Below are 12,824 nucleotides of genomic sequence, written 5' to 3'. Positions count from 1 at the left end.
TAAAAGATGTCTCTTATATTAAAACAAATTATTTCTAGTACTTTTAATAATATTTAGATATTAACTAAAATTATAGTTTTTAATATAGTTTTTTTTATTTTTCTTTTTAGAACAAATATCAACAAATACTTTTTCAAACAATAGTTTTAACAAATAAATTAATTAGATTTTAATAACTGAGTGATTTAGAGTTAATATGCAATACTATTATAATAAATTTTAGTCGACAATGAGAACAAAAAAAGTGTGTGTAAAATTGGTGTCTCATTTTGGGGAAAAAAATATAAATTATTGAGAGTTCTGACTTCCTTTTTAATAGTTCAATAGTTCCTGATAGGTTAAACAAATAGTTTTTGCATTAAAGAAAAAAATCGGTTTGGACAAAGTGGACGCTAGATTCACTCTGCGGCTCATTTTGTCCTAAACGAATTCCGACGCTTGCAAACATAAGATTTTGAAAAATGTATAGTTCTATAAGAGTTTCATAAAGAGTTCTCTCATATAAAAACAAAAAAAAATTTTAAATAAGTTGAAGTTAATTATCAGTGCAATAAACAAATTGAGCTGAAACGCAAGCCAATAACTCAGAGTTTTGATTTAACAAATATATTTTTTGTACAGTTCTGAACATATTAAAGGATTTTCTAAAGAGTTCTAGGCATTCATTGGCGTACGGCATTGATGTACGATTTTTAAATAAATATTTTTAAATAAAGAAAAATCGGCCGAGCGTCACATTCTTAGATGGAAAAATATGAAACGATTGAAATCTTGAAGTTCTGATTTAACAAATATACTTTTCGTATAGTCCTGAACATATCAAAACGTTTTCTAAAGAGTTCTAGGCATTGGCAATAATGTAAAAAAATGTATGATTTTTAAATAAATAGATACAGAATAGATACCAAATGAATATTAATATGAGACGTTTAAATGTCGGCACATCTGATAATTTAATACACTTTTCGTATACTTCTGAATGTATTCTAATGCTTTGATAAGAATTCTAATCACAAAAAATATTTCGATCAGCGTCTTATACTTTTCCGTTTGTCTCTTTGTTAATTTTATTTTAATTTATTAATTATACGGAGTTCTTAAATTGTATTGTTTTTAAGTATTTATGTTTTTTTCTTATTTAATATAATTTTGACATTTATAAATATAATATATAATTTATATAGTTATTTTTTTTAACTTAAATCTATTTTTATTTTCTTATAAACTATTATAAGTGTCGGTCCACAATAAGTATTTAATCTTTAAGCCGTAAGAAATTGACTAATCATAGTCGAATATTCTTTTCATATTCGATTATAATTGGTCAATTTCTTACTTCTTAAAGCTTAAATCATCTATTGTGGACCGACACTTACGTTATTAATTTTTACATTATTTGCTATGTCATACGAATTCCTTAACACTGATAACATTTTGGGATAAGAAAAGAGAAATATATTCACTGTGAGGCTAATATATCTTATCGATATGTTTCTCATTTTGTTTCCTACTCTGACCGCAACTTTTCGAAGAGGGCGTTAGCGTACAGTGAATTTTTTCAGCCCCGCTACTCCCATAAGTGTCGTAAGTGTCCACAATAAATATTTAATCTTTAAGTCGTAAGAAATTGACCAATCATAGTCGATTATTCTTTTCATTTATATTCGATTATAATTGGTCAATTTCTTACTTTTTACTTAAAGCTTAAATCACCTATTGTGGATCGACACTAAGATCATTGGTCTTTAATAGTATCTCGTCGGTGGATTTAGCCAAAACATGGCGGATCAGAGTCGTTGGCCAGTCTCTGATTGGCAGATCAGAGTCGTGACTAGTCTCTGATTGTAGTGTCTCTATTTTGCCCATCTTAGTGTCGGTCCACAATAGGTGATTTAAGCTTTAAGAAGTAAGAAATTGACCAATTATAATCGAATATGAAAAGAATAATCGTCTATGATTGGTCAATTTCTTACGACTTAAAGATTAAATACTTATTGTGGACCGACACTTATATACAGAGCTTTCATTTCTTTTAGTATATGTTCTGTGGCGATTTGAAGATCTTGCTGTTTCTGTTCTTGATGGGATCGACGTCCGAACCCGGCTGACTTTGAATTGCCATCGCTAATATTTTGTATTGCAGTGTGCATTACTTTTTTTAGCTTTCAAGATTCATTAAAGATGAGTGATGATGATCGTGATATCGATATCGAAAGCGATGTAAGTAGCATACGCATGGGAAATTCCTCGCGAGAAATTCTGATTCCAAATTTCCATCTTTTTAGGATGGCGACGATTCGGATTCCAGACTGAGGCACTCCAATAACACGCAATACTACTCCCAGGTGAGATTCTATAATCGACCCTGAGATTTATCTTCACAGTCGATAATCACATCTCTACGTTAAGTACGTCGAGAGAAAGGAAACTTGTTTACGCGATTTTTTTTCAAGTTCAATAGCTATTTCAGTGATGATATGATGTGTCTAACCTCATTTTCTTAATTCTGTAGATGTTATGTTTTTGAAGTAGTATTGCTTGTTGTTGTTTGCTGATATCTACATGCGATCAATACAAAATAATTTTACTTTTTCAGCTTTCAATAGAGACAACTCTTATAAATTATCAATATAGATTGATTAATTATGTTAATAATATAATTAATCAATTAACTGATTTTATTTCTGTGATTCTGAATTGAACAAAATTGTATATACCAGGAAACAGGTGGAAACATAAAGTTGTCTTTATTTATGCATAGTTAGTGATTAATAATTTACTTCAAAATTTTAATTTGATTTAAAATAAAAATACATTTTTTTAAATAATATAAAAAAGTTTAAAAAATCTTAATTTTTGGTTGATATATGATGAAAAATTTTTTATTATGTAAAAATTTCTACTTTACACTTGATTTCTAGGTATTTACATCAAGTAATTATGTTATCTTAATCTTAAATATGCTCTATGCTGCTGTTATTTAGTTAACTTTTTAAATAATATTTAAGAAAATAGCTATCTAAAGTTAAAAATATGATTTTTCCATTAAAATATTGAATAAAGCCATGATTGGAAGATAAATAATACATTTTAAAATGTTTTGTAATATTTGAAAGCAATTTAATTCAGTAAGTTTTGAAAAATTATGTATCAGGTTAAAAAAATGAGAGAATTTTTGAAAAGCATGTTGAAATTTTAAATTTATATATTTTTTTTAACAAAAAGTAATTTTGTTATGTATTTTAGTCTGTTATTTCAAGACTATATAATATTACTTATGTTTGTTTTTAGACAGTACAACTTCTTTAATTAAATTCATACTTGTGTTCCAATAAATTCATATATTGTGCATTATCTTTTTTTTTGTGTCTGATGCATAATTCTTTGATACTTTTCTTATATAATTTGTTGTAAAATTTAATTGCATTTAAATCACCATCAATATTAAAGATATTTATAATCTTCAGACTCAAATCTATCGTTAAATGTATAGTTAGCAATAAATAAATAAATATATATATATATATATATATATATATATATATATATATATATATGTAATGTATACAGTTATAAATGTATGTTATAATGTATATAGTTAAATGTGTTATAAATGTATATAATTAGCAATATGGGGACTATACATGTTGATGTCAACAATTTTATATAAGCTAATATATTTATAAAAATTTACATATGTTTTTTTTAGAAAACATTTTCCAAAACCAGTTTAATAATAAAACAAAAAATCTTAGAATTCGAAAAACTTATATAGATCAGTACAAATTAGAAGATTTCAATAAAATATATTATTTTGTCTTCCAAATAGTATATTTGAGTGATGCATTCTCAAAAACATTCAATAATATAATTTTTTTAATTTGTTAATTTGTTTACACATATAAATAAAATTCTAAAAATATATTTTTCGATAGAATTTTTAGACAAAAAAAAATCAATTTTTTAACTCATCTTTTTATCTTAAATCTTAAATCCAATATAATAAGTTACAAAAGTTTCTTCATATTTCGAAAAAAATGGAAATACAAAAATATTACAATAAAATATATAAAAAAATTAAAAAAGAAAAACAGAATAATAATATTAATATAAAGAATAATGATAAAATAACATGATGTTAAAAAAAAAGAGCGGTTTGTGTTTATTTCGTGACCGGTTGTCATTGTGTACATTTTAGTAGTTTATATATTTATCGTATATGTACAATGGATAAACAAATATTAGAAATTGTATGTGAAAATATTTTATTTCGTATTTTCTTCGGAATATTTTATTTACTGATTTAAATATGTAATTTTTTTTTGTGTCACATAATAACTGCTTATGAAGGAAGCAGACACATATAAACAGTTGACACACATATGACACAAAAAATTACATATTCAAATCAGTCATAGAATATTCCAGAGTGAATACGAAACAAAATATTTTCACATACAATTTCTGCACACTCACACAGTTGTATAAATTGATAGAATATATCTGAATTTTACATTTGATTGCAAATATATAGCAATTTGATAGCAAATATATAATGTTAAAAAATAAATAGCACGTGTCTAATAGAGATATATCTATAGAAACATAAAATAATATAATAGAATAAAAGTTATATAAAAATAGTCATAACGCTTATTGTTTTCTTTTAAATGAGCTTCTTTTGAACTTAAATTATGATACGAAAAATTAATTTCTTTTTTTTATAATTTTGCTTGTCATTTTTCATGAAATAATCTTTTTTAATTGAACAATTGAATCAATTTATTTTTGGAAATGAATAACAAATTCGATTATTCGCACTATATCGGATTAGTGCACACTAAAATCATTAATTAGTGCACACTGAAATTATTAAGATATAAGAGTATATAAACATTTTAAACAATTACATTGAATAGTTAACAATAAATTTGTAATGTTATTTAGTAGAATATATATTAATAATTTCATCAGCAAAGAAGCTACATCATACCATTGCATTTAGATGTTTTATATAGCAACTTTTAATATGAACCAATCCGATGTAATACAGGTGACCGAATTTACTATAAAATATGATGATTTTATATAGTGAAATATTTTGTATGTTAGGCAGAAAAAAGAGCACATCACAATGCTTTGGAACGAAAGCGACGGGACCACATCAAAGACAGTTTTTCCAGTCTGAGGGACGTTGTACCGGCTTTGCAGGGAGAAAAGGTTGCAAGTAGGGCTCAAATCCTAAAGAAGGCAGCGGATTATATCCAATTCATGCGACGCAAAAATACCTCCCATCAACAAGATATTGATGACCTCAAAAAACAAAATTCTCTTTTAGAAGCCCAAAGTAATTATCACTTTTTTTATATAGTTACACGTAAGTAATGTATAAGCGTATGTGCAATGAAAGTGCAAGGGAGATGATTTTTACATCTATCACCATAAAGTTTTCATTGATTGATTTGAATTATCGGTGTAAGTTTTTAAACTAAATAATGAACTAGGAAATATAAACGCAATAGCTAAAACACAGAAATATAAAAAGTAAATATAAAAAGTTTTAAATATAATTAATCTCAATTGGATACCAAATAATTTTAAGGCTTTTAATTACTCATTACGGTCATATTTAATTGTGATGTCATAAACGAGAAAAGATATTAAGATTTTGGCGTGTCATTTGTAAATAAACAGATATTTGGATAAAATAATATTTGAAATCGCTTTAAACTCTTCTCTCTTCTCTTTTGCGGTATGACTTTGCGGTATGGATTATGTGACGTCAGAGGCGAAAAATGACAAGACAAAAAGTTTCTTGCGCCATATAGTCTTATTTTATACTTTTCTCTTAAAAACATATTTTCATATTTTTAAAACTTGTAAAAAATATCAGAAAATAAGATATCTGCTCAATAGATCACATATAAATATAAAATAATTCTTAAAATAATGTGTAAAATAATTCTTACAATACATTGCTCAGCTATCAGAAATCATCAGATTACTAGATCTAATTGTTAGGTTTTAAGAATTATTTTACGCTTTATGTGATTTATTGAATCTTAAGACATTTATGGAAATAGGTGTGAATAGTAGAAATTCTTGCAGCTTTTAACTATGACAGAAAGATGAACTAAAAAGCATGGAAAGCGACGTGCTGACAACGAAATTTTTTATTGCACGTTATTTCGCTATTATGTACTAATCATGCAAATGATTTGTTTCGTACTTACCAAATTTATAAAAATGGATGGCAACTGAAATTATTGAATTTTATATGTAAAAGCGTATTTTGTACTTTTTTCAACAGCTATCAAACTATGTGTTTTTCTGTCTGAATAAATTTTATTTTACCTATCTTTTACGGCTATTTATTGTCGGGAGGAAAACGATAGTAGTAATCCATTGTCACAAGTGTCTTAAAGCCAATCTCAAGAGTTATTTAATTTAAATATCTCTTTATTTGCAAATAATGTGTAATAAATTTTACAATTTGTTTTGTAATTATTTCTCGCTTATGATGTCACGATTTCAATATAGCTGCAACAATCAGTTAGGAGCCTTAATAATAAAAAAAATATATTTCGATCCAAAATTTGATTCAAAAAATACTTTTTGACTGTTAACAAAATAAAAAAATAAGATTATAACAATAAAAGTGGTAAAAAATATAAAATTAGAATGTAGTTAAAGTAGAAAAATTATTAGTAATTTTTATTTTTAGTTATTCTTGCAGTTTAATATACTTTTTTTTATCATTTAATTTTAGACGAAAAAATGTATATTCATTTATTCTTAATAAAATTTTTCCGAAGTAGATTAATTTAAATCATCATTTTAAATCATCATTGCATCTTATTAAGTCTTTTTATTTTTATCGATATCTTTTTGTTATATCTTATAACTTTTAATTTATTTTATAAAAGCTAAATTTTTTATATTATAATTATAGTTATTATCTTTAGATTAGTATTCTGTCCATTTATGAATTACATAGGTTTAGACTAATTACAGTGGATAAAGTATCCCATCCTTTACCTTCCATCTATAATTGAATATTTGCCATTTTAGAGGGAAAGTTATTACGCAGGCACATAATTTGATAATAATTTGACATTTTGTTATATTAACTTTACATTAGATTATTTATTTTTTTATAAAAATAAAATTGTGAAAATGAGATACTGTTGTTTTTGTCATATTACGAAAAATAATGCATCAAAATGAACATTTCGTAGGTACATTTTTCACTTTTTACTGATTTTCTTACAAATTATGTTTATGTGTATAATAAATATTAGTTTATTTTTAATATTAGTTTTGCGATAGTTGGGTGTATATGTATAAAACTAACACGCGCATTATATAACACCAACAAATAAAATTATTCCATAATTATTTATTCATATTTTATTATAACTTGAATTTTCCCTACAAGATGGTAAATTTTCAATCAAGTAGAAAATTTAAGGGTGGGCACTGGACATGCAATCTACATACGTATGTACGTATATCAATGTATGATAAAGATCGATTTTTTAAAAGTAAAAAAAGAAAAATGTTAGATACAATAGTTCGTTTCATTTAATCTGTTGCTGAAAATTTTTTAAATTGGGGAAAAAATACCAAATTATCTCTATACTACCGTTTATTTTATATATATATATATATAAAGTATTATTTCTGTCTCTTCGAGCATCACAGATGCCTTCTGCAAAAAAGTAGCAATCATAATTATGATTATAAACAAAAACAAAAAAATATTCCTTGATTCTAATCAAATTTATGTTTTAAGTTCGCTCGTTAGAAAAATCGAATCTTGGCGGTTACGAGTCATGTGAGGTAACCAAATCTGAACCTGGAGGAGTGAATACGTACAACGATAGTGAATCAGAATCTTCTGATAGCGAGACTGGTCGAGCAATCCGACAGCCGAAGAAATTAAAGGTAGCCGGCTTGCATCATTGACGATACATTCGTATTTTCCCCTTTCTTGATACTTTATTTTCATATAATCGTTTCTAAAGATATTTGCAAGTGATACAAGTTGCGTGTATGATATGATCGTGCGTAGATAAGTACTTATTTAAGTAAACCGTTGAAGATCATGTTCTAGAGCATATTTGTAACATAGCGGCACTCCAAAATGAGATGAATATCGACGTATTTAAGCAAGTGCGCGAATAAAGACAATTGCGTATGTTATCACGTTATCTACGATATTTATGATTTATATCTATGATTTATGTATATAAATATATGTTAAGAGCAACAATATTGTACCAATATCTATACCCGTTTTGACAGATTTAGACTATTGCGAACATATTCTTCAATTTGCGTGCAATTAGATACCAAATTATGGCAACAATAATTGTCAACAATGTAGAGATATCTCGACGATTTTATCCTAATCTCAATAATTCGAATATAGATTAAAAATTATAATTTGTCTGAAAATCGTTTTCTCTCGAAAATTGATTGCCTACCATCAAAAATTTATAAATATTACTATATAATCCAATATTAAATAATCGTATTTAGGGTTGAGGAATAACACGTTACTTGTAAGGCCGTTATCATAGTTTTTTCTTGTAAGACTCTTGGTACTGACTTTTTTAATAATTATAATATGTAGTAACGATTTTTCTCAATAATGGTAACGAATTTAACAGTTACTCTTATCATTATTTTTTATACTTTAAATCTATTTGATTTATTTATAATTTTTATATCAATGTTCAGTCTTTGATCGATATTTATAGTCCACTGATACACTCAAGGTTGTTTAAGAACCTTAAGTTTATCAACCAATCATAGAGTCGCTTTAATATAAAAACAAATTGTATAAATATCGGCTTTTAAAAATTTGTAAATAAAAATGAAATAAAAAAAAGAAGCTTGGCTGCACAAATGTGGCTATATTTATGAATTCAATCTTAAGACTATAATCTTTTCATTTATATTTTGAATATTTAAAAAAATTTTGATTTTTATAATCTTGCGAATTTAAGATAAAAAGTTTCACTTTTATTAGATAGTTTAATAAAAAATATTAGAAAAATTAATTTAATCTAATCTCGTTTTACCATTAAAAAATGGAAAAAAACGAATTGTTTTTTTTCAATAACGATAATAATAACGAGTTACTTCATGGTGTCACCAATTAGTAATAGTAACTAAGTACTTTTTCACTCGATAATGAGTAACAGTAACAAATTACTTATAAAGTAACTTTCCCAACCTTGATTGTATTTTATTATTATCAATAATAAATAATTCATCGTGATACGTCGATATCCTGATTGTTTATATGCAGTATTTGTTTAATAAAATATTTTTAACGATAGTCATATATTAAAGCAATTGTCGATTAATCGAAAAATAGAGAATTATTTAAATCAAAAGGATAAATTCATCGAAGAGAACCGATATTATAATGAATATTTTATATAGATTTACATCACTTTATCTTATTGAAATATGCCGCGAGCTACTTATTTATCATAGGTAGACAAAATTTTAACTTATACAAATTCACAAATTAGATCATTATACAATTATGATAATCAGAAGAGAGAAGTGTAATCATTAAGTTTCACATAAATTCGCTGAGATATAACAGGAGATCTCATAATGGGAGAGATAAAAGACTGGTATTAGATTTATTTAAATTGATTTTACATATATATATATGAAATCTACATATACTATATGTAGATATATATATATATATCTACATACACACACCACACACACATACACACATACAAACAGGAAGTGACATAACTCTAGAATTCTGTTTGACTATTTATAGTTTACTAAGATAAAGCAAATGCGGCATATCAACCGCGGGAAATTCTAGATGCGACCAGCAAATGTGCCTGCTTCGACCTGTTCATCCCACTTTTCTACCCAGGCATTCGGACACATCGAAGCGTAGACTCTCTTAAAGTATTGGCAAGCTTCATAATTTTCATTGTGCTTCTTCTTGCATCGGTGAAAGTCTATGTAGCTCTGGTAACAGTATCTATGGATCAGATTTGATTAGACATTCCGCCAGCCTTTTTCTTTGTCTTAAATAGCAATTATGAAAATGATACACAAATATGCTTCATGCTTTTGGAGCAAGTTAATTATTGTTACTTTTTTTACTTATTTTATAAATAATCTATAATTGTATGTGTATGCAAATGCATTCAGCATATACTTCATATTTTAAACAATTATAAATTTGACTAGATTAATCAATATTTAATCCATACAATATTTAATTTTTGATAAATTTTGATACTATTAAATTCATACATTCTTGTGTACACATTAAAATGACATATCAATGGATATTCTAATATGATAAAAAAGATGCAACAATGATATTGCACTTTATTATAGAAAAATCTGAATTTAAATGTAAAAAAATTGATCGTGATTGTTATAATCTGACATATTAATCATGGCGAAATTATTTAATCCTTACCTAGTCTGATTCTGATTAGGAAATCTAGGATCGTATGGTGCTGTTTGCCAGGATTCAGCAGTAAGATCCGAAAACTTCGTCATGATCGCGACGATATAGAACACTGCTTAACAATTCATAAATTATTTAATCTTTAATTCTCAGTATGGATTTGCGTTATGTTCACCTTCTCTCTTCACCTTCTCTCTTCTCCTCTGCCCTCTATTGTCTGCTCGTAAATGTAAATTCTACGTTTCTCTCTCGCTCTTGTTCATTCATCTCTCAAAGCACATACGACACTATATCACAAGTGAGTTTGTTTCTTACGGCACTTCTCTTTTCCGTTTTATTTCATTCAAATCGTTAAAAGAACTTTCATGGCGTCGATGTCAAATGAATACAAAGTTCACGGCAAAACGTAAAACGAACGAATGAAAGAAAAGTGCCTCTGAGAAGAAATATCTGCCCCAATATTTTTTTTTAGTTCTTTTAAGAATTAACAATTAACTATAGGTATTAAAAAAAAGTAATTAGCCACAGTATGTAAAGATAGGATAATATGACATGTCAAAACTATTTGACTAATGGTCGCGTATTATCCTCCTCTTGGCAGCAAACCTCTCGGTACTTTTTTACCTCTGCCATATACAGAGACCACGCGTCCTTCGGTTGTTCCACTATCTGTTCTGTCTTTGGTTTCGCTACCATACCAGTCTTTAGAATCCTACCACCTCTCCTCTTGCCTACCATCAACGGTGGTGGCACTATAGGTTTCTCTTCCAACACAGAGGTGGTGGGCTTCTGTGCGGCAGGTTGCATCTGTTCTTGCATTTTCTTGAACATCTCCATAAAACTACCGTCATTCTTAAAGGCATTCGGTTGTGGAGCAACAGCTACAGCTTGACGCATCACCACCCCCGCCTCCTCTCCATGGTCTTCCAGAGCATCTGACTCATATGAAGTTGCTCTTGCATGATGCCTACGGCTCTCTCTGTACCTATATCGATCTCTGCTGCGATTACGACTTCGACTTCGCCTCTTGTCTCTTGAGCGTGATCTTCCGCGCGATCTCGACCGTGATCTATCTCTTCTGGAATATTTTCGTGACCTCTCTCTGTCACGATCTCGATCTCTATCATTGGACCTAGACCGTCTGTGAGAACGTACAGGAGATCTGGAGCTGCTACGACGGCGCTTGCGTCGCTCTGGAAGTGGCGAGTTCCGCGAAGATCTACTGCTTCGATGATGGTCCCCGCCGGGTGAGGGTGAACGTCGCATACTGATTCTACTCTTGTGACTGTCATGTATCATGGTACAACCTGTGCTATACATGGGAGGCGAGGGTGGAGTAGGTGGCGATTCTGTATTCGATCTGCCGCTGCGTTCATACCGCTTTGAATCCATCGTGCTGGTGGGCCGAACCGAAGGTTGGATGTACACAGAAGCACCTATAAGGATAGAAACTGCCTTCCATGAGTACACAGCTCGTTCCAGGTCCTCCCGCCTTCATCTGACTTGGGCGATTTTTTTTAAGTGTGCATTTGAGACAAGCGGAGTTAGAGCGAGAGAGCTTAACGCAGTCAGGTAGATCCAAATAGATATGGCAAATTGGTAAGAAAACGCACGGAGAAAGTTGATACTTTGTATCAAATCAAGGGCATTGCCGGCGATCATCAAGCTATAATTTAACAATCTTATCAGCATGGTGATCGCACTATTTGGCAGTATCTCGAGGAGACAGAAGAGATCATGTCTTGAAGAGAGACGATGATCATAAAGCAATTTTGCGTTGTATATACTATTTACTTTATTTATAGTACAAGTATTTTGAAATGCAAAACATTCATAAGAGGGAGAAAGGAGAGAAAGAGAAGGGAAAGAAATCAGAGAGTATCCAATGTAGGCTTCAAATTCTACATATTGCTAGTTAATCCTGGGAATTCATCTTTGAAATTAATAAACATAAGGAAATGAAGGAGATAAACCCGTATGTGGAATTCACTCGAAGACGATAGGAATTACGTTTCCGCAGGATTTTGGATTAAGACGATGGGAAAGGAAGGGAAGAGGGAAAACGCGAGTCGTCTTAAAGACTTTCCTCGAGATCTACTACCGGGATGGCGATACCCTCCTATGCCTATTCGCCCCGCGCGTGTAGACAACCGTTTTGTCGAGTATCTCGCTGGACCGCTTAAATAATGTTAATTATCTATATGCGTAATACCTTAATCAGCCGTGCGGTTGGGAATAAAATGGCTACTAAGAAACGCTATGCCAGACGACCTTGTTACGTCATACACCCCAAAAAGAGCTTCTTCATCGACGTAGCAGTGCAAGAGCGGTTTATATGTGACGTGAATAGAAA

General features: G+C 29.0%; 3 protein-coding genes across 6 annotated transcripts; 1 reads left to right on the top strand and 2 right to left on the bottom strand.

The window, feature by feature from the left end:
* The first annotated feature begins 2,029 nt into the window (after window positions 1-2,029).
* On the top strand, window positions 2,030-8,914 carry Max (MYC associated factor X). Of its 2 annotated transcripts, XM_011645437.3 has the most exons (4): window positions 2,031-2,220; window positions 2,286-2,345; window positions 5,113-5,347; window positions 7,796-8,914. In XM_011645437.3, exons 1-4 carry the CDS (start codon window positions 2,182-2,184, stop codon window positions 7,966-7,968), a joined length of 507 nt encoding a protein of 168 aa, XP_011643739.1. In that variant the 5' UTR covers window positions 2,031-2,181; the 3' UTR covers window positions 7,969-8,914. The 2 variants fall into 2 exon arrangements, with proteins under 2 accessions (XP_011643820.1, XP_011643739.1); XM_011645518.3 differs by lacking the exon at window positions 2,286-2,345 and having other exon boundaries at window positions 2,030-2,220.
* An 883-nt stretch (window positions 8,915-9,797) lies between these two features.
* Window positions 9,798-12,824, bottom strand: COX6B (Cytochrome c oxidase subunit 6B). 3 transcript variants are annotated; one of them, XM_089073388.1, is made up of 3 exons: window positions 12,684-12,824; window positions 10,481-10,586; window positions 9,798-10,030 (listed from the first exon to the last, which is right to left on the bottom strand). In XM_089073388.1, exons 2-3 carry the CDS (start codon window positions 10,561-10,563, stop codon window positions 9,862-9,864), a joined length of 252 nt encoding a protein of 83 aa, XP_088929514.1. In that variant the 5' UTR covers window positions 10,564-10,586; window positions 12,684-12,824; the 3' UTR covers window positions 9,798-9,861. The 3 variants fall into 3 exon arrangements, with proteins under 3 accessions (XP_088929514.1, XP_088929513.1, XP_088929515.1); XM_089073387.1 differs by having other exon boundaries at window positions 10,481-10,583; window positions 12,684-12,819; XM_089073389.1 differs by lacking the exon at window positions 12,684-12,824 and adding an exon at window positions 12,560-12,609 and having other exon boundaries at window positions 10,481-10,585.
* LOC112552184 (uncharacterized) lies at window positions 10,669-12,815 on the bottom strand. The gene is made up of 2 exons (XM_011645093.2): window positions 12,684-12,815; window positions 10,669-11,907 (listed from the first exon to the last, which is right to left on the bottom strand). The coding sequence occupies exon 2, from the start codon at window positions 11,861-11,863 to the stop codon at window positions 11,033-11,035; it is 831 nt and encodes a 276-aa protein (XP_011643395.1). The 5' UTR covers window positions 11,864-11,907; window positions 12,684-12,815; the 3' UTR covers window positions 10,669-11,032.

The sequence above is a fragment of the Pogonomyrmex barbatus genome, unplaced genomic scaffold (genome assembly GCF_055798465.1).
Source record: "Pogonomyrmex barbatus isolate J1 unplaced genomic scaffold, ASM5579846v1 scaffold15, whole genome shotgun sequence".
Lineage (NCBI taxonomy): Eukaryota > Metazoa > Arthropoda > Insecta > Hymenoptera > Formicidae > Pogonomyrmex > Pogonomyrmex barbatus.
The sequence above is the reverse complement of the archived record's forward strand: the minus strand, read 5'-3'. Positions and strand labels throughout refer to the sequence as shown.